At 45.0% G+C, this 27,754-nt stretch overlaps 1 protein-coding gene across 1 annotated transcript; it reads right to left on the reverse strand.

Moving 5' to 3' along the window:
• Positions 1-77: 77 nt before the first annotated feature.
• LOC133347171 (heme transporter FLVCR2-like) lies at positions 78-26,985 on the reverse strand. Its single transcript, XM_061559212.1, has 10 exons — positions 25,613-26,985; positions 15,731-15,872; positions 12,205-12,348; positions 8,818-8,885; positions 6,141-6,244; positions 5,407-5,517; positions 3,941-4,046; positions 2,747-2,858; positions 2,136-2,197; positions 78-1,390 (listed from the first exon to the last, which is right to left on the reverse strand). Exons 1-10 carry the CDS (start codon positions 26,546-26,548, stop codon positions 1,304-1,306), a joined length of 1,872 nt encoding a protein of 623 aa, XP_061415196.1. The 5' UTR covers positions 26,549-26,985; the 3' UTR covers positions 78-1,303.
• Between the last annotated feature and the right edge of the window lie 769 nt (positions 26,986-27,754).

Raw genomic sequence — 27,754 nt, forward strand, 5'->3', positions numbered from 1 at the left:
GGAAACTCTAGTCCTGTATAGAAGGAACAATGAAGTCCTTAGAGTCACACGTCAACACGATGCCACCAATCGGCACAATAAGATAATTGCTTTTATTATTATATTGCTACTGGCACAAAATCATTCTTTAATAACCACACACAGCGGTACAGCTTGGGAGTAAATTAAATGACGTAAAATTCATAAACAAAGAAACATCAAGTATTCTAAGCACATATTAACGAACCGTCTACATTACATAATCTAGCAGAGGATGCATATATTTTTATATAGCATAGTAGATCGTTGATTGCATACATTGTAAACATTGCGTATATGTTTTAAATTGTTCCGCTTAATGACAGCGCTCAGGTTTCAACGACAATTAATAAAGCATTAAGCTTGTACACTCACTCCTTTCTCATGCTCACCGCACCTCACAGGCATTAGTTACAAAAAAGCACAGAAATACATATGAAGGTCAAAACAATGGAGAATGTATACGCAATTAAGGCAAGGGCTTTACATTCAGCGACATTACATGTAGAAATCGTGCAAATATTACCCACACACGCAGTCGATGTATACGAAATAATCAAGTGCATTGGTCTGCATTTTTTACATTCTTTTTTTTTTTACCCCCTGCAACCAGTTTGGTTTCGTTAACATTGCATCCAGTGTCTACGTTTGAGAATATACATTTTTTTGAGGAATGTATTTAAATGGTTAAAATTCAATCTCCTCATGCTGTCGGATTCTACGTTGAAAGAGACGCACACAATTAAGATAGTGCATTCGTCACCGTACTCAACAGCCCCTTGCTTTCACGTCTTGTCCTTTCGGTACTTTCATACCAAACGCGGTCTCTCGCTCAACATTGCTCGAGGCTTTGCAGTCGGGACTCTCGTCGCGTGAAAGCGTTTCGTCCAGAGCCGAGTGTCAGCCATGCGTGTCCCGGGTCAGCGACCCAGAAAACCACTTTCAGACCCAGCACACCACCGTCCAATATACCTCACGCTATTGCTGTGGCTTTGGTCGTATGCCACCTCCTGGTCTTTCAGTGGCCTAGAAAACAATCTGTGAGTAAATTAAAAGCCCTCTGTTTGATCTCAAGAATCAAAATCTCATCTCGGTACACATGCCGCCCCCACGTGGTGCGATTGAGGCCAACGTTTGCAGGATCTCTCTTTGCGCGTTCTTGTTGCTACCTCTGTCTGCAGTTTGGGGAACTCGTTATGGGGAGGCAGGCTTGCGTTGCGTCTTAAGGCTCCAGCGACGCACGCGGGCGGCCACTCTTCCTTCGGCTGCCCCGGCCTCTGCCCGCTCAAGCAAGGCTCTCGCGGACGGTGGGTGGCTGGTAGGTGGCACACACACCATTGGGCTCCATCTCAGTCAGGGCCTGCTTCAGCGGCTGAAGGGGGGAGCAGGAGGAGGAGGGCATTTTGGTAAATGGGAAATTGTACTTTACAGCTGGACACGATTTGGCACCTCGATAATATAAAACAGGAAAGGTGCCGCCCAGAAGATTCTTGGTCACGCCACTTCTGCCAGCATGGCCTCCAATGGAGACAGCGACAGAGGCCCTTTGGCCTATAATCCCATCCTGGCCAGACATCTTGGAAGACGCAAAGGCACCCACAAATATTTTTAGAGAAACTCGTACGTTGCTTCAACTGCCCCGCCAGGAGATCGAATCGGCGACCTCTGGATTGCAAGTCCAGTGTAAAAACCATTACACCATGGCAGTATCCTGCCTGATAATAAGTGAACAAAATTTAACAAGCAATGATAGGGTGGCAGTGGGAGTGCAGTAATTTTCGACTAGTCCTATATCATTTATCACATCGGTGGCGAGTGACAACTGAACCGCTTGCGAGCGTGGTGAACAGTGGTCAAACAAGCCGCATGAAGGAAGCCTTCATCCAGCAGTGGATTGATGAAGGGCAAAAATAAAGTGTTAGAATGTATAAATAATCATTAAAAGAACCGTATGTACCACTCTTAACATTATAAGCCGTCCAAAATGTGTTACAAATAATTAATTTGAGATTCAATGTAACTTGAAGCAGCGCTTCCTGCTGTGTCCTGTGACAATCCTTTGTCACGTCCCTGTTGAGAGCAGAGGGAGTAGTTATCTGTGGAGGTGTTGGACTCACCTCAACCCCCTGTATCCCAGCAAGACTGGCTTTCTGTCGTCGCAGGTCAGACTTGATGAACACTGCAAGGCAACACACGTATACAAACGTCACCTGGAATCTCGGCCCCTGAGCACAAGCACATGTACATGAATGCCATTCATGTACATTAATGGAACTTCGAAATATCAGGCCATGACCACACGCATATGCACAAACCTTACTCATAATCTCAGCCCAAGAACAAAGACAAAGATCCCCCTTATAGCCATACAGGCTGTTGGGGCAAGTTTTGTTGGTGAGCACCTGTAAATAAAGTGGTTAGGCTGGCACTACGCTCGGCTGCCTTTGTCTCCCCAGTGCTAATGCTTACACACCATGTAATCATTCAAGGCTGAGTCGATCTAGGGGAGGCCCAGGACAGCTATTCATTACTGATATTGGTCTTAAGCAGGAACTGAACTGGGTTCACCGGCTTTGTAGCAGTGCACTAATCACTACACCCCGCTCCCCACCGAGATGAACACACAAAGACATCTACACCAACGCAACTTACAATCAGCCCGAGAACACGCGTGCTTTACACAGACCCTCCCTGTAATTTCATCCAGATCCCGCAAACTGGCACGCACCGGTCATGATGGTGCCAATCAGCAGGAAGGTGCACAGGAAGATATTCCCAGCCTTGGGGGAGAATTCGGTCACCAGCCTGCCCTGCACAATCGTGAAGATGATCCCAAACCCCTGCCAGGGTGGACGGTGAGAGAATAACATCGAGGTTGGAACCGGTTCATATTCGTCGCAGCACAACAGTGAGTGACACTTGGGTAACATGCACATGTACAGCCTGTGTTTGCCAGTCCAATGCTGGATGAGGGCCTTCCCATGCGTCGCAGGGTTTTTTGAGGGATTGACTCTTTTTTTACGAAGCCTATGTGTTAAACTATACTTTACCATGATCATCAGTGCGGGTTGGTGAAGTTTGGGGGACAGAACGATAGCAGAGTTTGTCGAGTTTGCTGCACTGCCCGCTACTGGTCACACTACCTACTACACCTGTTTCTTTACTTCATGGCGGTAATCAATCCAAGCATTGTCGAGCCTCAATCCTGCTTGGCTTCCGAGATCTGACGGGATCGAGCAAATTCCGAGTGCTTTAGTCCTATAGTTTAACACGAAGAAGGTAATTTTAACAGAGCTCGCACAATGCTACTGTGTGCTCTGCACTCGTCAGCACGCAGTCTCGTCAACAGGTCCCTAAGTTTATGTTGGACTTATTTCGCACCGCACGTAGCCAACCGTGCTAAATCGGAGGTGCCTTGAGGCTATCGACTGCAAGAATGTGCCATCGGCAACGCCGTGTGCACACGTGAACGTCCTGTACTTTAATTTAAAAGCAGTCTTATTGTTTTTAATTATTTATGCACACGATGCTATGCACAGAGGTTTTGTACATAGGGCTTGCCCACATCTCGGCACTTTTGAGGGACGGGGGAAAGACAACAAACTAAACAGAAGAAGCAATTCTACAGAAATTAGTTTTCAATCTCGATTTAAAAGTGCATAGCCTCCAGTGGCTTCCTAATATCGGAAGGAAGAGCGTTCCAGACGGCCGCAGAAGCGCACCTAAAAGTGCGCGATGGAGTGACCGTCATTGAAGTACCGCGTTAATTTCATCAACTTGTTTGAAGTTGAACATTCGGTGGCCCCATTCCCGCGCTGCGGCACCCACCCTTTTCGTAACGGTGGAAATATTTCACACGACGACACCCTACCGCTCTCCCTCATCTCGTCTCCCTTCACACGGCCCGACTTCCCACCTGTACCTGGGCCGACACGTTGAGCAGCCCGGACGAGGTGCCCTCCGACTCCGGGTACGTGAGCTCGGCCGCAAACTCAAACCCCACGGGCAGGTACCCCGCGCAGAAGAAACTTTTGTGGAGGGGGGGGGGGTGGGGGAGGTGGGGGGGATGTCATTGGTACAGAGGGAGTGAGGGATGAGTCACACGGGCTGCGTTCTTTCTCTCAACACGGAGCCACCGCAATGTACAGGCAAAGTCCACGTTTCTTTCCTGCACAGTTACTTGCAGTGTGACGTAATAGTGAGATACAGTCGTGAATACAGAGAAACGATCGTTATCCACCGCCGCTATTATCATCATGATACTGTCACCCCTGCTCGATTCGTGGAGACTCCTAATATCTGCTTTTTATCGTCGGTTAGAGAAGTTGCGTGTGGCTCGGGCTAAGTTTTTTGTGTGTTTAGTTTGTTGTCCTTCCCCCGCACATTCAATCAGTATGGTTGGCTACATATGGTGCCAAATAAGTTCAACATACATCCATTTATTCATTTAACACGTAGGCTTTCGAGACCAAAATTATCCATAAGAGGATTTTGGGTTACATCGCGTAAATATAAATGTCAACGTGAAATCCGCCACCACCCGGCAATTAGTAAGGTTTGTCACATAACGTGCCTATTAGTGACTAGTTCAGCACACCGGTGTGTTGGAAAGGTAAACCCACAACATTTATAGATAGGTAAGCGGTGCACCTGGAATTGGTCATCCACAGGTGCAAAATGTATCCCACTATCCACGAGTTTTCACGAATGAGAGAAGTTGTGCAAAAGTGGTGGAAAATTCACCCAATGGGCAACGATTATATTATCCGCGGGTAACCGCGAGTGGACATTCTGTGTGTGAAGCTCTTTTTCACAAATAAACACGGACAGGAAGGTTCTGCCAACAGCATCCTCACATTAATGCAGGTAAAAGAGGAGTTTCACCATCTCGGGAATTTTGAAAAAAACAAGCCTGGTTTTTAGACTCATTTGTCACGCAAATATAGACTTTAAACACTAAGACTGGAATCTAAACTCTCACACACAAAGACAAAGTATCGCCATGAACTGACTATTGGGGCAAGTACTGTTAGCAAGCAGCACCTATGAAAGCCGACACAGCACACAGGGGGGTGGGTGGCCACAGCACCATACCTGACCGCCTTTGTCTGCCTAGTGGCGATGTTTACACACTGCACCAGGCACTCATTTTAGGCCGAGTCGACCTAGTGGAGGCCCAGGACCAGTTCACATAATCGTCACTCGTGGTGGCCGTGAACGAGAACCAAACACAGGTGGCCGGGTTTGAAGCGCAGCGGGCTAACCGCTACACTACCGCTCCCCACACACACCCACAAGACACTCACAGAACACACTGTCACACACACATGCAAACAAGCGCAAGTGCTCGCACTCGCTCGCAATACGAAGACTCACACTGGCTCTTACCCGAGGGCCCCACCAGTGATGAAAACCACCCAGATGTAGCCGAGATCCAGCGTGAATGTGAAGATGACCATGGTGACAAACGAAAGGCTGTACACCAGCAGGGTCGTCTGCCTGCCCGCACAATGAAAAGCCAAAACAGCAACACTCTGCTTAGGCAGTGAAAATGGTAACACTCGCGAGCAAGCGAAGTGAAGAACATCGACATGGCTAATGTTTAAGTTTTTGTAAAAAAATAATTGGTGTTAAATAAATTCGGAACACATGGCAACAAGCTGAAACGCATGCGGAGAAGCACGGAAGAGATGCGTATTTGGAATTACACTGAGAGAGACCGGGAGAGAAGTACATGGATTGGAGAACAGATGCAAGATAGCGAGATCATATTGATTTTCCGAACACAGCGAGTGGGCTTCGGCAGAATGCATCGTTAGAAGGGATGGAGGCCTGTGGTCGAGCATAATGATGGAGTGGCAGCCAAAGGGGTAAAAACACGCCGAGAGGATCTGCACAGTGGAGATGGAGCGAAGAAATTAGGTCACGTGTGGATGCTAGTTATATATTGTCACATCGCCGGACTGCGAGATACAGCGACAGCTTGGGATGGCCTTCATCCAGCTCTAAATTGACTCGTGATGGCACAAGCAGCACGGAAAATATATAGAGCACGTATCTCGACATCGTGTAGGAGCGTGTGCGTGCCGATGAACGTGTGCACGGGGAGTGCAGACGCGTACTTGTAGGTCTTGGTGCGGTCAAGCCAGACGCCGCACGCCACCGAACCCACCATGCCGAGCACGACGATGGTGAGGCCAATACGCCCGGCGTTAATCTCCTCGCCCTGCCACACGGGTGCGCACACAACGCAGCCCAAGATAAAGAGAAAGCAGCTGTACTCAAGTGGGATGACACGGAGAAACATTGCCTCCCACTGTGGAACGACTGCAGACTCTGTCTGTGACACATAGCGTCTTCGTGATAGTCTTGGCCTGAACGCTAAATGTACCAAGTTGTCCACAACAGAGGTTTTTTTTGGGTTAGATCGCATAAATATGTGTCGTGAACCCGCCACCATCCGACAGCCAATTAGTAAGATTTGTCACGTAAACAAAACATGCCAATTAGTTACTAGTTTGTTGGAGAGTAAATACACAAAAGTACAATTCGAGTACGACGTTTTGCTGTTAATTACAACCAGTCTCATCAGGCGACAGCCATAATTGTGGAGAACTTCTCCTACTTCAGCATTAAACAGCGGGGGTAAATGGGGGTTAATGTAGTCATATAACTTACAATGGTTACTTATTATTAGTTTCATTATCCACAGCTAATCAGCAAACATTACGTACATGCATAATGTATGTACATTATGTATTTACATCATGTTAATCGACGTATAGTAATGTGTGCAGGCATGTAATTCATCAGTATATTACTTAGAGGCGAGCCGTCAGGGCCAGCCAGGCCTTCCCTGCTGGCCTAGAGATTGTCAGAATCAGAAAATTATATTTGTAAAATATTTTCATTAATGCTATATGTATTTTACAAAGTTCGTTCCCATCAATCCATTGAAGTCATTTCATTGCTACTCTCTCCCTCAGTTCCATTGCTTCCAGTGCAGCTCAGAAATTAGAGCTTTTATCCTATCAGATTTTCCATCTGTGCCGTCTCCGCCTCTCCAGATGAAAAATCTACCCTGAGGCCTTCAAAATGTCGAGTGAATCCCCTCTGCTGTTGAAGCAAATGAGGACGATGTTGTTGATAGTCATATTCTTTAACCAATCAGATGTCGAGTTTGCCATGTTGGGCATATTCTTTGACACGCCTGAGCCTTCTAGCTGGCCTAGCCGCCTACGTTAGGCCTTGTTCGTGTGGCGTGATCGGAGAGCCAGTTAGCTAACTGAAGTAAAACTAGCTATCACGTAACGTAGCATCATCTAAGATTTATTTAAACTTTCTTTCGTGACGTTTACATTTTTAGATGTAGTACTTTAGATTTTTTTTTTCTGTGGGGAAGCCTGTTGAATCCTGATTGTGTTATTTGTGTTTTTATGGCATTTTGCTTGCTTGATGGTCGTAGGAGTAAATGTGACTGGTTGTTGTGAGTTTGTTCTTGTTTCTTTGGTAATGACATTGATTTGGGTTATGCAATGTCTATTTGTGATGCAGCATCCTGTCATACTGCGTAATAGTGGTACATCCTTGATGGTTTCAGTCACCATATATTCATGTCTCTGCAATTAGTGTATTGTAACTCTCATAGGTGTTGAGCCTCGTGATTTAATTGCAGGAGGATAGCACTGAAGGCCTAGGTGTAAAATACACAGCCCACCACTGATATTACTTGATAATACGCTTCCACGCAGCACTAAGCCTGTAGCTATCAGCTCTTAGTACTAAGTTATTATGATTATACCCAGCACGGGCACATCTACGTCTTCCCCCAACAGTAGTTCTGCACAACTGAAGCGACTGCATCACATGCATTACTGTTGGGAGGGGAGCGGTGATGCAGTGGTTCGAGCTCTGTGCTACGATCCCCGCAACCCGACCCGAGTTCGGTCACGGCTGACACCTGCGGAAAGTGACATTCAAACCGGTCCGAGGCATTCACCCCCACCCCCCACCACCCACTTCCACCCGCACTGACCAACGTGGTGAAGTACGGTCAAACAATTCCCATTACGGACACAGGGTTGGGGGTGGACAACATCCAGACGGTGGATTGACAAAGAGTTGCAAAGTATGATTGGTTGACAAGATCGTAGCGCGGTTCATCACTCGCTGATCCGCAAGCACACCTGGGTATTATCCAAGAGTTATGCTCATAAAACTAGTTGGGGGGGGGGGGGAGGAAATATTCACAGATAAGCCTGCTTATGCAATACATGGCAGCTGAACAAATTGAATGATACTAAAAAGTCAGCATTTCAGTGAATGAATAAACAGCAGCAGTCATAAAACCAAGGTAGGTTAAAGAAATAACTAAAACTGTGAAGAAATATTAGTGGGGCTTGCGCAGGACACATCAAGGCCAGAAGAGGACGACAGTCAATGGGGAATGGAACACATCTGGTCGAACGGACATCCACCGAGGAGATGGAGTGAAGAAACTCGGCTCACGTGCAGGAGTTCGTTATTACACGGCAGGATCGTGAGAGGTGGCAGTGTGGATGGGTCGGGGAGGCCTTCATCCACAGCACTAGATTTGAACACGGCTTACAGTTTAAAAACACGTAGGCTTTCACGACCAACAGTTGGGTGGAGGACGGTTTATGACATGCACATTTTCACGCAGTGCCATCCGACCCAAATAAAGGCAATTACAAATCGTGGCCGATGACCATTTTCGACGGGCAGCAACAAACAGGCAGCGTTAGTAGGGCGAGCCTAGCGGTAGGCGGAGAGCCTCACCGGGTAGTGCTCGATCAGCATCTGATTGAGGAGAGTGGAGATGGCGTAGAAGACGCCGGTGATGATCCCTGCATGGACAGAGGAGCGCAGGGCGGGGAGGGGGTGCGCGGTGAGACTCAGATCGTTTTTAGTTTCGCGTCCACGATGAACAGGCAGCGGTTAGGGCTGGAGGGATCGGGCAGGTGACGCAGAGTGCATTTTTCCGCCTCAAAAAGCACTGCACGTTACACCGATTATAATTAAGCTGAGAACACCAAAAAGATTGTTAATCGGCACAACAAAAACTGTTGGTCATGCCAAACGTTTCAAAATAACACAGTATTTGTAGGTGTATACTGTATATATGTTTAACATCGGTGGCGTGAGATTTCTTCAACGGTCGACGTGGGTGCTCCCCTCTTCACGAACCCCACGGTGACCAGCGTGGTGAAGTATGGTTAAACAACGCCCCCTCATGACCGACATGGCAAGGAAGGCGTTCATTGAGCAGTGGACTGAAAAAGGGCCGTACATAATTACAGTCATGTCATTTTCTATGCATACATTTATATATGCCTCCTCTCCTTAATGCACTTGCATTGAGACACTTATGCAAGTCAAAAAATGTCATTCGAAATGTATTGTAATGACCGTACAGTTATCTAGGTTTGTGTCTAATGAACACGAAGAAATTGCTGATCTCATGATGAGATCAGCAATGCTTTCCCAGGCCTATGCTTCATGTGAATGCGTGCGCATTTAATTAAAGACATTCCACTACTGGAGCCTTAGAAGGACACACATGCATCTCTCTTTCTCTCCACACAATCTACCTGCACATTTGAACACTTGCACTTTGGAATCCTCTTGTATGATTTTATTAAGCAGGTTCTCGCTATGTTTCCAGGCACGCGAAGCCAACATAAGCCTCGATGGAAACAATTTCACAACAACTTGTTGCGCTTCTTACATGAACGCACGGTTAGTGCCAACAATTGCACACGCTACATGATAAGGAGCACATTACATAAGTAGGAGAAATGGTGAAAAGGCAGCCCTGCATTATTTTGCTTGGTCACGGCACTGCTGGCATAAGGGCCTCCAGAAACTCGAGAGATTACGCACAATTTATGCCACCACACACGTTCATACTGCTGAAGGGATTTAAGAAGCTTGTACCAGTCGCCACTGCCATGCAGGGAGATCAAACCACAGCGACCTTCAGATTCCAAGTCGACTTTGGGCACCACCACAAGTTTCCAACAACACACAAAAAAAAGTGTTAAAAAAAACAGCCTCTGTGCGTTACACAAAAACCCGTCAGAGTTTCCTGAAGGAGTGCAGTGGCCTTCACATCTTAGATGACCATCAACTTTTTTTTTTATGTGACGACTGACAACAGTCGCAGCAGCGTTGTAATGCGACACAACTGCAGAGTATCATCACCTCTACCTCACTGTTGCAAAGTCTGCCGCTGGGAACTGTGGATTCTCTCAATATTTACATATTTGATCATTGCACCACGCCAGCAATCCCATGCAAGTTCTCAAAATGTGAATGTTTAAACGTGTATTATTATTACTACTACATCAGTTTTTAGTCTCACAATCGTTTGATTAAAATCATGGAAGCAAAATGATTGATTTGCTGATGACTGTCTATGCAATATACACTCGCCACTCTTTGAGATGCAGTCACATTTATCCCCCCCCCCCCCCTGTCTAAATCCACAGCGTATTATATTCCTGTGACTGTTGTAGTGCCCCTTATGTTCTTCAATGCCGCCTGCCCGCTACGCCTTATTATTTCAGCTCAGTAGTTGCTGGATTTAATAACTATGGACATTACAAACGAATTAGGGCCCCAGAAACTTAATGCTCATAATCCCCAACGTTCTGGCACGCTTATTAACTTGGCTCTCCCAAATGCATGTATCGTCTCAAGAACTCCATACAGGTTTTTAAGCAACGCCAATGTAGGACAAAAAAAGTAGTCTTTTCATTTCCTGCATTATATTCCAACTGTGCTTTTGGCATCTTGCCATCACGAAACCGCACACAAGCAGTGTACTACTTGTGACAAGAATAGCCAATGATCTCACAGGATCTTCTGAACAGGTCCTTCAAGTGGCCCTTTTACTCTTTGCATCGTAGGCAGCGCACTTTTCCACATGGTCCACTCACTACGAGATTGTTGCATGACAATAAAATCTATAAACAGTTGATCATCGATTATCTGGTGCGCGATTATTCCGCTTCCAAAATTATCTGGCTGTCCCGGGCCGATCCGGCAAAACCGGCAAAACTGCTCCAAAGGCTGTAACCAGTCCAGCGATCCTCAAACACATGGTTGTGTTGGAACAAGAGCATAGAAGGACGTACATCACCCAATCCAGAGTCTTCGAGATTAGAGTGGTAAGTACGGAACAGTAAATACAACACTTTTTCCAGTAGAATATTTATTCGTCTATTTGTATGTTTAGTTATGCCAATTTAATGTAATGAAAACATTCTAAACACTAAAAACAACATATACACAACACCTACATAACATTATGCCAGAATGTGCATATATAAGCTATTTTATATAATGATGTGATTATCCAGCATTTTTGAAAATCCGGTGCCCCCTTCCTCCTCAAGCTGCCGGATAATCGATGATCTAATGTATATCTTTAACATTTCAGCGCTTGATTTGAGAAAAATCAAGTGCAAGACCAAACTTAATGTGTGTGTTTTGTGTGTGCAGGCAGCTATATTGGTGACCCGGCTGAGACCATCAACACGCTACACTTGTGAGCCGGTTTTAGTATCATGGACGCCTGCCTAGATTCGAACCCAGGGTGTCTCAGCGTTGCCAAATTAGTTTCAAAAGCGAGTCATTATGGGCAGCGGGCCATAATTTCACCTCTCCTTGGAATGTTCTCGACGTGCCGATCAGAAATTTCCACGAATGTTTTTGTCCCTCTCCTATTGAACACACCGTCCTGTTGTACCTACCAGCGTTTTTGTTACAAAATAAAAACACTACAAATAAACAGGCAGTAATTCTAAGCAGACAGTATGCAGTGTATTGTGTTGAATGATGCTATCGCTGTGGTGGTTTGCGATGGATTTGTCACTGGTAACAAATCATCTCTCGTCCACCCTCCTGCCGCTACAGGATTCGGTGGCTTGGGCAGGCCTGCATCCAGCAGTGGATTGACCATGGCTGAAGATGATGATGACTTGGGCTACGAAGCACCTCCAGCCTATCAGTGACATGGAAACCCAACGACTGAATTCGCAGCTTGTGCTACACGTCTGTCAGACTTATTTTCATGTTGTGCTGCGCATTGTTCGGCATGATGTCTGACGTTTCGCTCCACATGCCAAATTACAGAAACCAAGCCGTGATCGTGATGCTTACCATAGGTGATGGCGAGAAGCACAAAGCTGCGATTGTACATGAGGCGCTTCAAGGAGCCCAAGTAGGAGTACTCATGCTCGGGAGGGTTGTACCATAGCAGTGCCTGTGCTGGACTCGGAGGTAGTGAAGGTTTTTCCCGGAACACTGTGCAGACAGCACATCACGCGCACACACACATCAACGCACGTCCGATGAGCACGGTTGGATATGTACGGTGTGAAAGAATTTCAACATACATACAACGCACTCACCGATGCACGCGCCGCGGGTTTGCTGCCGAGCCAAATGCGACATGAAAATGAGATGCGATTAGAGGCGGGCAGGTGGCACAGAGGTTAGAGTGGAAAGAGCTGCCATCACGGAGGATCCGTGGGTTCGAATTCTGGTTTCAGCCACCTGTCAATAAACCGGTCTCTGTCCGGAACAAGAATGACTGCACAAAGCAAGAATCACTCTGCCCTGAATATGGATACATTCCAGCAATGGCAATAGTAAAACTGGTTTTGACATTTATACAAAATCTTGACTTAAAGGTTTCGTGATTGCAGGAATTAATATTCGTGGGTCTTTCGGTAAAGTCACGTAGATAGGTTCAAAGAAAATAACAAAAAAACTACGACGTTTCGATCGCAACACAAGCGGTCGACGTTTCTTTCCCCCTGGATTTTACAGTAAAAGTTGGAGGTACATCTTATAATCCACTAAGTTTGTACACGACCAGATTAATATGTTATCGACAATGGGCACGAGTTTGGAGTTAGTCGTGTACGCATGTTATAATAGTCTCAAGAATGTAGTGCTTGCTTGGCTTTGTGACGTAGAATCTACATAGAGCAGGACCGGTCTAACAGGGTAACAGAGTTTTTTAGGCAGCGTCACTCACGCTACTCAATAGTCTCAAAAAACAACCTCCTGTGTAGCAGCCGGCTTTGTTTATACTAATCATTTCATCTCCAGTCACATGACTCACAATGCACACATTTTTCACATGCAGATTGTTAACATAATTGTATGTCATGTTTAAAGTTAACCAAGGTAATGACCGTTTTACAACTGATGAACACGTGAACGGAAAATGTATTGGAAGGTCGATTAAATGAGCCATGAAGACTTGAATTAAAAAAAAAACATGAAATGCAAGCAGTGATGGTTTGGGAAAAACAAGTTCATTGCAGTTAAATCAACTAGTTTAGATTAAAATTTCGATTTAAAGCTTTCGTGACTGCAGGGATTCATTTTCTTGGTTCTTTCGGTAAAGTCACGTAGAAGGGAAATAATAAAATAATAAAAATAAAACATAATAAAATAATTCTCACGACGTTTCGGCTGCTTGCGTTGTGGCCGAAACGTGAGAATTATTTTATTATGTTTTATTTTTATTATTTTATTATTTCCATTCTACGTGAATTTACCGAAAGAACCAAGAAAATAGTTTAGATTTCCCAGATGTTCCAGTTTAGCTCGTACGGTTAATAAGAAAACTAGCTTAGAGCTTTTTCTGAAACTGCTGCTGACTGAAGAGCTCCCCATGCCGTGCCAGTCATGGCTGCTGTTTGACCATACTTCACCATGTTAGTCCCTGCCGGTTGGCGAAGGGGAGGCGGAGGCGAAAAACGTGGCAATACCGATTGAGATTTCACTTGCCACTGATGGAAGCCATGACTGGAAATCAAGCTCAGCTCGATAGGTTCATCAGGCAGTGTGGTAACCACTGTTACCACTCCCCCACCCCCCCCATCAATATGTTTATACGTGCATGGTACAGATATCAGAGTTGCTTGGAAAAGGTATTCAACATGAAATAAAACATCTGGCATATGGCACCAAATGTACAATTCGGTATTGATTAACATCAATCAAATTGTCTAAATATTTCGATATAATATTTAAAAGCAAGAGCTTATGTGAAGAACGTACATTTACGTAAATATATTATTTATTTGTGTACAAAGTGCACTTGCTGAGAATACAATTTAGGCACGTGGTGTATAACCAACGCCCTTCTTTTACAATTATACCAACCTCGCTAAATGTATTTTGGGTTATTATTCAAGGACAGTGGAGTGGTGACACAATCATTATCAAGTGCGCCCTGAACCAGATTTCAGTTCCCAGTCACTGATCATATAACCCGAGTGATCAGTGATATCTGGTATGGTTCTGAGCCTGCCCCACCCTCTCAATGACCCCTTCACCAATCCACACGGACCAATGTGGTGGAGTATGGTCAAACAGCTCTCGTGGCCTACAAGGCGGAGAGGCCTTCATCCAGCAGTGATTCGAAAAATGGATGTAAATGTTTAACGTTTAATAAAGAACATTGTGGATGACATTCATAGTGTTCCATCTACCAAGCCTGGAGGCAAAGGACGCTGTGGGTATATCAAGATGAACTTATAGAAGAAGTGAATAATTAATTGTATGAAACACGGCAGCTGGAATTTAGTGTTCATCGTAGTCGTCACAGCAAGAGAAGGTGACGGGACGTAACGTGTGATTTAGGAATGGGCAACTATGATGTACCTGCTGTACAGCAAGGTGTTTGTAAGAGGAAGCGCAGTAAGTAGGTTACTGCCTATGATGTAGGAAGTGTGGGTATTCTCTGCTCGCAAGTTTGGGATTTGTATTTTTCCATGCACACAAGTATTTTGTTTCTTATTTTACCATGTAAGGCCTACGGAGCTAAACAGTTTATTTTTTCAGAGGTGACCTGGTCACAAATCATAGCTCAACGAAGTGGCTTATCAAGTGGACATTTATAGCAGCCAAATACTCTAATCGCATGTTTCTAAATATGGAGGGATAAAACCGGAGGACCCAGAGAAAAATCCATTCAGCCACAGGGGAGAACATTCAAACTCCATATATACAGGCGGCAGGGTCGAGATCGAACCTACAACCTCCTGTATACCAGGAGAGGAATGTTAACATCTCGTCATCGCGGCGCCCTTTCGCCACCATGTCAAAATGTTCATTAAAATAAAATGTTTAACCACTCACAGTAGCCCCTTGCTGAAAATGTGACTTGATACTTGTGTCATTGTCAGCACAAATTATCAATATTATACATTTTAGGCATTTGGTTCAAACGGACATCTGAAAACTCACAATTGAGAATGCAAAAATTGTTAGAAAAGGACGTTTTCGAATTTCTCACATTTAATAATAATTGTTCATAACCGTCTGATGTTAACACATGAATGTCTGTAATGTACTTGAATGTTCAAAGCCTCTTTTGACTTTATTCTTTAAATTATTTGTAGCGGCTTTCACCAAATGTATTTGCTTCAAAATGCGTGCCCGATTCAGATCAACCATGGGGGGGGGGGGGGCGACGGCGACGTTTTTGTTTGTTTGCTATTTACAATTTTCCGAACACAGTGCTCAATGATGCACACCACCTCGCAGCCAGCGACAAACAGCACCGAGGGTAAGTTAACACAGATGACTGCAGCGAAGTGTGTGTGTGTGAACGGCCAGTGGGGCGGGGGGTGGAGTTGGTGGGTGGACGCCAGCCAGTCCTCACGTAGGGTGACGAGCAGGAACACCGCGGTGGAAACGGCCGCCGCTCCGTAGAACATGCAGCTGATGTTGTAGCTGAGCTCGGAGACCTCCTCCGAGTAAGGAACAATCAGGGGTGGCAGAAGAAATCCCAGTGCGATCCCCACCTACCGCCGCACACGCAACCACGCCAAGACAACAACAATCCCTTGTCAGCTTCGCATTAGAACATTTGCCGCAGGTTCTGTTATTAATGAGGCGGGCAACGACACGTGAAGTGACGCAGCCTGGCAACAGCGCCCGGCTGCGCATGCCCTCCCAGCGGTGATGCTGACCCGTTGGCAGACGAAGCACTGGCTCTTCGGACTGTCATCTGGGGAGAAGATATGGAACATGTTCCGATGCTAATTTAAACTGGTATTGTGCATAAATATGAGTCATTTTAGCTGGGCTTCTGATAATAGCTTAATGTGCTATGCACTGTTCCGCCACTCCTCACACACAATGTTGATGACGATGTGTATTAAGAGCAAAGCAATACCTGAACACATTAAACCACTTAAAATCACATTTACAATACCTTAATATATTTAATCAAAACCATTCCCACCACACAAAGCCACTTCCACATTACAGCTCCAATAAACTAAACTCAACTTTTTATTTTACCAGGCAAGGTCCACTGAGCTATATAGCTCTTTATTCAATGGTTTTACTTAACTTGACTCCTCTGTTTGTCGTGGTCGAATCTTGTAATCAAAATTTAGTCTACTTCCTGTTGTCAAATCACTTCCAAATTTCGCACACGTACCCAGATCCGGTGACAATGCATGCCTTTATCAAATTCGGCATAAATTAATCAATGAATTCGCTACTTTAAAGCAATTAACATTTTGTATGGACGCCTTATTATTTATATATATGTATTTGTGTAGGTAAAAAACGCTGTGGTCCCTAAACTCTCGAATCGCCTGCTCCGTGTGAACCAGTTACGGAAGTAATCAATTAATTCAAGTAAGCGTTGATGTGGGAGCAGTCGCCGCACCATCGACGTACTTCTCGACCGTGAGATAAAAAAAGTTGTTAATAAAACCGTTGTTTAAAAAAAATGTTAAGGAGTTTATTTAGAAGTAATATGGACACTAAACCACACGCTTGCTGACCATTTCACACAGCCACTGACACTTGTGGAACACGTATTGTTGACTCTAAACTGGAATCAACCCATGCAGAACAGCGATAAACGGTTTTAGGCAGTGTAAGGCAACGCGGTTATTTGAATGGACCCACTGGATTTATTGGATATCAACCGCGGTTTCCGACAAAAGTAACATCGCATTGGTTTGCCTACGTTTATACAAACGCAGATTAAATGAAAAGTAACATCTTTGTATGTATGTTGAACTTATTTTGCACCGTACATAGCCAACTGTGCTATTCAGGTGTGGGGGAAGGATAACAAACTAAACACAAACACCAGTTGTAAAGAAAATAGTTTTCAATCTAGATTTCAAAGTGGATAGCTCCAGTGGCTTCCTAATATCTGAAGGAAGAGCATTCCAGATGGCCGCAGAAGCGCACCTGAAAGCGCGCCATGTAGTGACCGTCTTTGTTCGATGGTTATCCGAAAGCAGCTGCGAGGATGATCTTTATTAAATGACTGCACTTAAGAGACCCAGAAGGTCAAAACTAATCCGGTTTGCCTGCTGAAACTAATTCTGCCGTTAAACATCGGTCCATGAGCCAATCGGCTGATGGACCCGCAATTTGTTAAATTTTTCTGAAATGAAATGGGCTTGTCACTTATTCATTTATTAACATTATAGATGACTCTTCAAACACAGTTAGTTGAGATGCTATACATTTACTTTCACATGTTAAACTCACTGAACCTGAACATCCTAAAGGGTCAAGTAGCTTAAACATTAAAGTTTGTGCGTTCACACAGAAAAACAAGAGGTCAAAGTGCCTCTGCTCGAGGGAACAAGACGTCACGTTCATCTGCATCGGCTGCTCTGAGACAGTGGTGGAAACTCCCTATTCCTATAGTCTGTGCGTGGAATAAACACTAACCACGTCTCGCAAAACATACGTACAGCTCTTTGTTAATTTACGATTGGATAAAATCCACTCCATGCTACGTCAGTCAAGGGGATTATTTAACCATATTTCACAACACGAGCCAGTGCAGGCCGGTGATGGGGGGCCCAGGCCTGTTTCAAATACAGCTTAACACTAATGTTGGCCACAGCCAGCAATCAAACTCAGGTCGCCTGGTTAATAGCAGTGCGCTAACCACTGTGCTGCTGCTGCTCCCCCTTTCCTCCCCATAATTAATGAATAAAATGTGTCACACATGTACAGATTGATCGAAACAAGGACATTCAGAGGCGTGGGAGAATAAATGCAATAACATTCTTAAGATTCTTATAGAAGTGATTATGCCGATGGGTGGTACAGTGCAAGTGGAGGAGGGAGTACGTTCTAGACAACTTGAGCTGTGACAGGGTCTCTATGAGAGTCGATGGGCATTAGTCTATGGAGGGACCGAATTGCTAAGAACCAGAGCTGTGAAAAAATTAACCCGTAAAAACAAAGTTTTTCACTATAAATCCTATATATGCGTGGCGGCTAGAATCCTCTCGTCCTCTGGCTTGAGATGGCTGCCACCTATGGGTCAGATGATTGCCTGTCTCCATTAAGCAATTGGTAATTCAATATAAAAAAAAAATCCTAAAAAGTGGAAAATTTTGGAAAAAAATTTTCACGAAAATAAATTGTCACGCACAACGAGTCTGTGTGCAAAATGTCAGCTCGATTGGATCACGGGAAGTGGGTTAAAAAACGACCGAAAGATTTGCACGGTCGTAGCAAGCAAGCAAGTGAACTTAATATAAAGGATTTAAAAAGAAGCGACGCTTGTCTAGTCTAGTTTGAGAGACTCATGGCTTGACAAGGAGGAGGAGGCCACTTGAGACCAATCGAAGGTTGCAAGGTGGAACTTACGATGAGACGGCAAAATCCAAGCAGGCGGGTTGACCCAGAAGGTGTTTTTCAACAGAAAATATAACTTATATCCACCCTGGAGGAATCATGGGCCGAGTCAACCACCTGACCGAAATTCAACTGAGAGCGGAGTGGTCTGCGAGTACCGCAGTGCAAGAAACTCCCTTTAGATGCTGCACTTTAAATAATCTCTTTCACCCTCCGCCGTGTTTTCGGGTTATACCATGTGTTGTTAGGCATGGTGTCTGACGTTTTGCTACACACGCTGGGAGCTTTTTCAGGAACGGACTGTGAAACAACACGCGGTACAACCTGAAAACAACCGGAGCGGTACAGCACAACACAACGATGAAAAACGCACACAAAGTACTTTACTTGGAAATCAGTGAATTGTTGCAAAGCAAACACACGTTCCGTAAACGAGGGAGCCCTGTTTAATCTTATCTAATGTGCCAAATGGCACTTCTGCACAACAAACAGTCCTGCCACTTCACTATTTAATCAAATCTAGTGTGTCCTGGCAACCAGCACTTACATTTACAACACAGTCTGTGCCATGCGAGCTTTAGGTCACAAATTATGTTAGCAGAAAGACTCATGATCACGTTTGTGAAAGCAGTCGGGCTTTGTCAGTCCAACTTGAAATCGGATCTGCTTATATGAGGGTCATTTTCTGAAAGCCGAGTGAATGCAATGGTCACTGGAAATATTCACAACAGTGGATTAATTTAGAAGTTTTTTTTTTAACAATTATGCAACGTAAAAATGCCATCAGATGCCACGTATTTTCTCTCTCTCTCTCTCTTAAGAAACCATGAGCTCTCTCAACACTCAAGGGCTATTAATTGACAGAGCTGTGAGAAACGTGAAGTGAAATGCTTTTATAATGCAGTCGTAACAAGTTTATGTACGTATATACTGGATTGTACCAAAAGGCAACAATGAATGTGCTTTAGTGGAACAATGGGTTGGCATCCTGCAATACGAACCCAGCGGGTCCGAATCCCGGCCAGGGCCAAACTCAGTGACCAGTGATATCTGACCCAATCCTGCCCTCGTCCCTCCTACATCAATCCGCACTGACCAGCATGGTGAAGTACGCTAACAACAAAAAAGACCCCCATGGCCCACATGGTATGGGAAGGCCATCATCCACTGATGGATTGAGAATGGCTGGAATTTCTTATTTTACAGTATTTCATTCATTACAGTGAACAATTGTGGCCGTGTAGCTTGGAAAATGAGGCACAATCCCAATCCGTAAACGATAAGAAAGCTCATTACAACAGAAACTATTATAGATTTAATGACACGCAAATGTGTGCAATATTGCATGTACAAAAGCTCTCCGCCTTATCCAGAATACCAGCTGAGAAGAACTGAACGAGTGTGGCTAGTTTGTAATTTCAACTATAAACGCAACATTTATGTGCGGTTTCTTGTCAAATACAGACTTTGATGTATTGTTCTCTTAGGCAAGTGTGAATGGGGTCCAGTTGGTGTCAATATATGGGGCTCCAAGAGGCATACGGTAGCAGTGAACATAGATGACAGTACAGAGTCAAAATATGACTCTTTATTTATCCTGGAGGAATCCGATGAGCTATGAAGATCTATTTCTCACATGTCCAGTAGGGGCTGGTTAGAATGTTACAACAAACAATACAAAAATACCATCGGAGTTCAAAGTATAGGAGAGGTAAGCAAATCACATCAAATAGATTAAGTATATTAGTTAAAATTGCATAAATACACAAATTGCCAAGCTTGGGCAAGGCAGCAAAACAACAACAAAAATAGTCGCAGACCACACCAAGACAACATGGAGTCCCTCAAAAAAATTGGATATTAAAATTAAACTATTATTACATGGGCAAGGATGAAAGTTAAAATTCCATTTGTAAATGCAGTTGTATCCAGCACTAATCTTCTACTTCAGCATATTTTTTAAGGGAAGATTAGCGATATTAACGGAGAAAACAAGGAACGAAATAGGGGGATGTCTCCACAAATCTGGCTGTCGCCTGATGAAACTAGTTTTAATTACTGGCAAAGCGTCGTAAACAGATTGTAAATGTTGTGGATTTTCTCTCCAACACACCGGTGTGCTGTACTAGTAACGAATTGGCATGTTTGGTTTACGTGACGAACCTTACTAATTTGGCTGTCGGGTGGTGGCGGGTCTAAAGACACATTTATATTCACGCGATAGAACCCACAAACCTATATTATGGATGATATTGGTCGCGAAAGCCTACTAGGTGGTAAACTGGAGAAAACAAGGTTGTTCCAAAACGTAGGGTGCTGAAACGGCAAACGCTTTGTCACCTAATCTTGGCCTTGGGATAGATACAAAGAAATTAAAAGGACGTCTTATGTTTATTGGGTTTGAGTTATGAGGGTGAAACCGGTCTATAGTTAGGTCTTTGTTTCACTGCTGCATGCTGGGATGACCGCAATTTTTTAAATCCTTGGGCTAGACTACGTAATCCATTGTGACCCAGGCCAAACATCAATAATAATGAATCGTTGCTAAACCCATGATTTAGATACAAATCATACGACAATCTGTACGTGACATTGAACAAAGCCGTGAAACCAATTTTTGGGATAATTGGCAGAGGATTTCAACTGTTACCTGCTCGTAAAAACAAGCTATTGCTGCTGTTTAAAAGTCGCATGTTTATTTTGGGAGTGTTGTTTTCTTGGTTGCAGGTTTTAATATCAAAGGTGAACAACGACTCATAGTTACGGAGGTAGTTCAAAAAAGCAACGTAAAGTTAACTTTATCTGAACACTATTATCCAGTTTAATACGTAGGCTTTCACGACCAATATTATGCGTAAGAGGTTTTTTTTGGGTCTGATCCGTAAATATAAAAATGCGTTGTTAAACTATTATCCAGGTTGGGCAAAGGGGCCGTCCATAAATGACGTCACGCACCTGGGGGGGATCAGACATTTGTGACGATGTGTGACGAGGGGGGGGGGGGGGAGAAATGTGACGTCACATCAAAATGCGCAACTTTAATTAAATATAGACAACACGTTCTACTTAATTAAATCGACTGTTTTAATAAATGTTTTCTCCTACAACATCAGAGTGCAGCGCCAAATTAAATACGCACTACAATGACAATAGTTTAAAGCGATGAGGCATGTTTTATTTTGGGGGGGGGGGGGGGGGGACAGAGCTTTGTGATGTCACATTTGAGGGGGGGGGAGGGGTTTTGACTTTTTGTGACGCCGTGTGACGAAGGGAGGGGGGGATCAAAAATCGTCCAAAATCGCGTGACGTCATTTATGGACGGCCCCAAAGACAATGAGTCCTTGGCTTGGGAGTTCTTTGACTTAGAAAAGGAATGCGTTCCAGCGTCCGACAAGTGACTTTTGAACCACAACTCTAAAACCTGTTGTCACACCATCAATCAAAACATTTCTCGCTCACGAGTGCATCAACACAAATGCTTGTACAGGTAAAGGGGCAGCCCTGTACTTACTTGCTCATGCCATTGTTGGTGGAAGGGCCCCTCCACTAAAATGGTATTTTGGCCTCCTGGTCAGGTACCTTGAAAGCGGTGAGAGCACCTACACTTTACCCCACAACATGGGATCTGCCAATTGACTGTACCCATTTACACTAAGTGGATGGGAGCAGATTAAACAAATGTGGCCCTTTGCTTCAACCGCCTCTCAGGGATATTGAAAAGGCGACGTCTCATATAATGATTCCGGCGTGTTAATCATTCACCATGGCAGGTTTGGAATGCGTACGCGGTTAAACGTCTTAAATGCCAGTAGGCGGGTGCATTACATCCCTTGGGAAATATTTTTTAAACGGATGCTCTATTATGTCACATCCAAAGTTTGGCGAACTTAATGTGTTGATGTCTCCAACACCAGCAATGTTGACATGTTTCAGTCATTCCATCGAGATATAAGACTGGTTCTTTTTAAGTCAGTTTCACCTTAGTTTGGCAAATATGCAGCCCTGCATGTTTTTGTTCACGGCCATCCCTGGCGGAAGGGCTGTCATATAATGTACCACTTTAAATAACTAACGCAGGGCTACTTTGAATCTCTAACGAACCATCGCAAAGGCTTCCAAATTCCAAACTTTGCCCTAACCCATTGTTTACCTCCATATACTGTACTATACTTACACGGAACATAAATGGACACAAATGGTGTCAACAAGCCACAAAATGTTAAAATATGGCCAGAGTGAGTGAACACAGAAGTGGAATGGTCAGCTCTTTGCTATTACGGGTGATAAAATAAAACACGATTTCTTTCTGTCTGTGCGTCTCTATCAAATTAACATTCTTTGTTTTACACAACTGCCTATAAGCTTCCCAGACAAATGCTATCCTGCAGCATTTATTGAATCAAATTCTGGTTCGGATTCAATCGTATAAATATCAGCAGCAGTATTCGGGCTCATTAAACAAATGCATCCTCACGATGGGGCCCTACCAGCAACCCGTGGGATCCAGCTAGAAGATGGAGATTACGCTGTCACTAAGAACTTGTCAACCCAACAGTTACAAGTTCTCGTTTGTACAACCAACAACAAGGCAACTCCTATGACTAATTGGGAATGGGACGCAAGCGTAGGATTGATCACCCTGTCGCTGGCCGCCTTTGGGGAGGGTGTATAGTATGAAAGGCCGAAACACCCTAGGAACCAAAGGGTCACTACTGACGATGCGCTCCCCAAATTTCACCAGGATCACTGTTCATGAACTCTTGGAAGTGCTTGCACAAAGGATAGTAACATCTCATCCTGTGTTCTTTGGAATATTTGACCGCAGACGACAAAACCGGTCACGTGCCGTATTTGCTTTCCTAAACAAAATACTGCGAGATATTATTGATCCGATGCGCTAATATATATTTATTGGCAAGACCAATGGAGGTCTATTTATGTCACGGTATTTGTACATCACAAAGGGTTATAAATTATTAACAATACATGAGAGCTCCTCTTCCCCGCGACCCTTTGACCTAAGACTGCTATCATCTGCGGGAACTGTAAGGTCCGTGAACACTCCTGTTATCTGCGCGGCTTATCTTACGATGGCCAATTATTATCCACGGGGGTTTTCGCGTCCTCTGTTGTGGAAACCGGCTTCCTATTATCCACAATTGTTTTTTTTTCTTCTTCATGAATAAGAGGAGTCGCCACGGCAAAATGCGTCTCGTTATCCGCGTGACCCAAGCAGATAACTTTGTGGATAATAGAATCCACACAAAGTCAAACAACAACATTAGTATTATCTTTATTGAGAGGCCCTTTCCAGTCCACAGATATCTGCTATTGTAGCTCCCTCAATTAGTCCATGCGCCCAGTCCAGGCATGTCACTTATCAATACCACCAGAGGTGACATCCCTTTTAATCAGGGTCAGATTAATGTTATTGTCGGCACTTTTGTTTCGAAGGACTTCAGTGATAACCTTCTGCAGTTCGTGCTGCTGTTGCTGCTGCCCATGTTACCCCGACCGCCGCTGTCACCCCACTTGTTTTTCGCGTACTTTGTCTAGCCGTTGGACAGATGTCACCGATACGATCATTATTTAGTCTGTGCCATAATTCGATGGGAGCGCGCTGTGTGTGTGTGTGTGCCGCAGATACGCAGATTGAATTTGAAATCATTGTTTAAAAAAAAGTAGCAAGCCTAAAAAATATTGCAAGCGAAAATTTCTTCCACTAATTTTTTTTTACTATGATTATCATATCGGATGACGCAGCTTTAAAAGGATGCTGTTCATTTTAATCGATAACAAATTCAGTGTTCTGACGGGACAACCGCATGGCTTGTGCAATGTTGCTTTACTTTCGTTCAAGCTTAAAGACTTATTGTAGGTGTGTGATGCCTCACGAGCCAACGACTTGTTACTACTGTAAATAAATTGCAACGAGCAGCCACAAAAAAAAATATTCAAGAAGATAACTTGGTTACATTTTTTAATCATACAAAGAACAATGGCAAAATGTTTTTTTCGTTGGCCCTTTAGTTTTCGTAGACCCTAGGCACAGTGTTTACTCTGCCAATTGGATCATACGGCCCTGTCTTTGATGGTTCCAATCTTCTCTCTTTGGTTCTTTCGGTAATGTCACGTAGAAAGAAAATAAATTAAATAATATAGTACGACGTTTCGATTGCAACACAAGCAACCATCATCAGGTTAGAACTAAATTTGAGAGAGACACAAAACACAGATACGGAGACACACAGACACAAGCAGAGAGAAACAACACAGAGACACACAGAGAGACACACAACATAGACTTCTGTCTGTCTGTGTGTCTCCGAGCCTGTGTTTTGTCTCTCTCTCAAATTTAGTTCTACCTGATCGAAACGTCGTACTATATTATTTAATTATTTTCTTTATACGCGACTTTACCGAAAGAACCAAAGAGTATTTCCTGCAGTCACGAAAGCTTCAAATCAAGTTTGGTTCCAATCTTGTTTTGTGGCCCACAACAGTGAATTATGTGATGACAATTTTAAATGAGTGTCATATCAAACGATTCAACCTCATTTAGAGCCGTATCAATAAATCCCATACCTGTCAACCCCTTGTCAGTGCCTACCGTATTACACTCCGTTCCTTTATAAATCCCTACAAAGTCCCATCACAAGGGAGAAACACACACAAATAGACGAACACATCGGGGTTTTTGTGCCCGTATTGAAACGTCTGTACGCTGTAATGGACCTGAAAACTCAACTTCTCTGCACAAGCTCATGGCTAAACCCGTATGGTTCCACAGCCGTGACATCGGCATGACTCGAGCATTTTCACCGTCTTGACCACAGCAGCGAATTCTGACCCCACCACCACCACCCCACTCTGAACTCCGATTCGTCCACCAACTCGCCACTCGAACCCTCACCTGGTTCCCGAAGACGCCCAGAGCGCAGGCTGTGGACACCTCCTGAGGTCCGAACCACACGGCGGCCACTCGCGAGGGCATGCCGATGATGAACGCGTTGGAGATGGCGCACACGGTCTGGGCCAGCACCGTGACCCCGAATCCCAGGCCATCGGGCCTCACGCTCGCCACCTTGAGCCACGCGCCCAGGGCGTCGAAAGCCGTGGCCAGCAGCGCCGTGGTGCGCAGTCCGTAGTGGTCGAGAAGCCAGGTGATGGGGAAGATGAGTGGGATGTAGGCAAGCATGTAGACCATGGACAGCCAGTCCACGGCGCCCGAATCGACCCCGTAGAAGCGCACGAAGATGTTGTTGATGATGCTGTACTCGATCCACTGGAAGGCGTTGGACAGCGAGTAGATACTGAAGATTGTCACGATGACCCAACGGCGGCAGTAGAGTCTGGTCTTGTTGGCGTTCAGTGGCGTGGAGCTGCTGACTGCAGCTGGCTCGGTGGTCGACGATGCCGCTGCTGCTGCCACTGCTGCTGCCCGTTCGGATCCCCACACCAACTCCACGGGATCCTCGTCGTGAACTTCATCTCGACGAAGGAAGGACGCGCTGGAGGTCCTGCTCCTGCAAAGGTCAACAGCTGTTGACCCCACGGCTTGCTGCGGGTCCTCGTCCGCCCGCTGCTGCTGCTGCTTCTTCTCCTGGTCATGATGGACATCAGGACCTTCGCCACCGTGGTGGTCACCTGCGGGCAGCTCGAACATCTGTGTGGCGTGGTTGGCTGCCATGTGATTCTTCTCACCCACCACGTCCGATGTGATGTCGTTCTCTTCCTCACTACCGCCGGCTACGACTCCCCCACGGTCACCCGTCTCGCCGCTGCCGGCAGCCACGCCTCGCTCACCTGCCTCCCCGCCCGGGGATGGGATGGTCTCGGTCTCGGTCATATCACCGTCGAGTGAGATTCTAGAGCTGCCACCCACGCAACAGAGCGACAAGAAGAAGACGAGGAGGACGAGGAGGAGGAGGTAGAGGGGAGGCAAAACGAGGTTCGTTTCCCGGTCTATAAGTTAGCTCTGTGCGAAGTCTCTGCTGCTACGCCGGGCATTGACAATGCCCCTATCGCACCAGCACCACGCCTGCCTGCTCTCGATACGCGGTCCATCACTGCCGCACTCGTCCCTTCCTCCTCCTCCTCCGACAAAACCTCGCGCTCACCTTCTGCCCTTGTTCACGTCGTCAGCGTGCCAGCGCCGCACAACATTGCTTCTGTGACCACTCGATGGCCGGGCGACAGAATGTCCGTGCTCTCGATTTCCTGCTTTAAAGAGCACCTGCGCGTGGGTTGTTAGGTGTGCGCGCGTGTGTGTGCGTTTAATGCCAAGTGCCCCAGTGAATAAAGCCATCTGACTGCAGCCACGAGGGGGCGAGCTGGAGGTTTTCAGCTTTTCCCGCAGTCCACACGTGACATGAGCTAATGTGATTTGCTTGGCTTTTTTTGGGGGGGGGGGGGGGGCTCAGAAAATAGCGAATTTTTTAAATATCTATCTAAATTTCACGCAAAAAATTAAGCCGCAACCCGTTTTTATGTTTGTATTATTAGAACTGAATTGGACATGACGTAGCCCATCCTTCATTAGACCTACAATTAATGATAATAACCAGACGCTTGTTTGGAAGGCACAGTGGAATAATTTATTCACTCATGGCTTGCATGTCAAAGTGGACTTCATCATCATTTAAATTAATACACGCTGCCTTCCAATCTTGGGAGAACAAATCCTGTGACCTGGCATATCGTAATAAAACCACGTATCTAGGAACGCTCGTCAATACTCTATATTTTTAGCAGTCCTGCAATGGGATCTTTGGTCAATCTTGGGCAATTCTCGAGAAAGACGACAACAGCGATCTTGCAAAAAAGTATTGACTTTGTTTTGTACGCTCACAGCACACATTAATTTTTAATATCGCATTATGAATAATAATTGCCGTAACAGAAATATTGAAATACGTGTGTGGACTTGTTCTACGATATAGTGTGCTGGAGTTTGTAACAGCAACGGTTGCTTTACATGTCAATTTACAAAGGTAGCAATGAGTAAAGTGCGATGGTAAAGTATTTATAGCGTGTGTGTCCTTTGGACAGGCAC

This window comes from Lethenteron reissneri, chromosome 25 (assembly GCF_015708825.2).
Source record: "Lethenteron reissneri isolate LAM-NWPU_2019-01 chromosome 25, ASM1570882v1, whole genome shotgun sequence".
Taxonomy (NCBI): Eukaryota; Metazoa; Chordata; class Hyperoartia; order Petromyzontiformes; family Petromyzontidae; genus Lethenteron; species Lethenteron reissneri.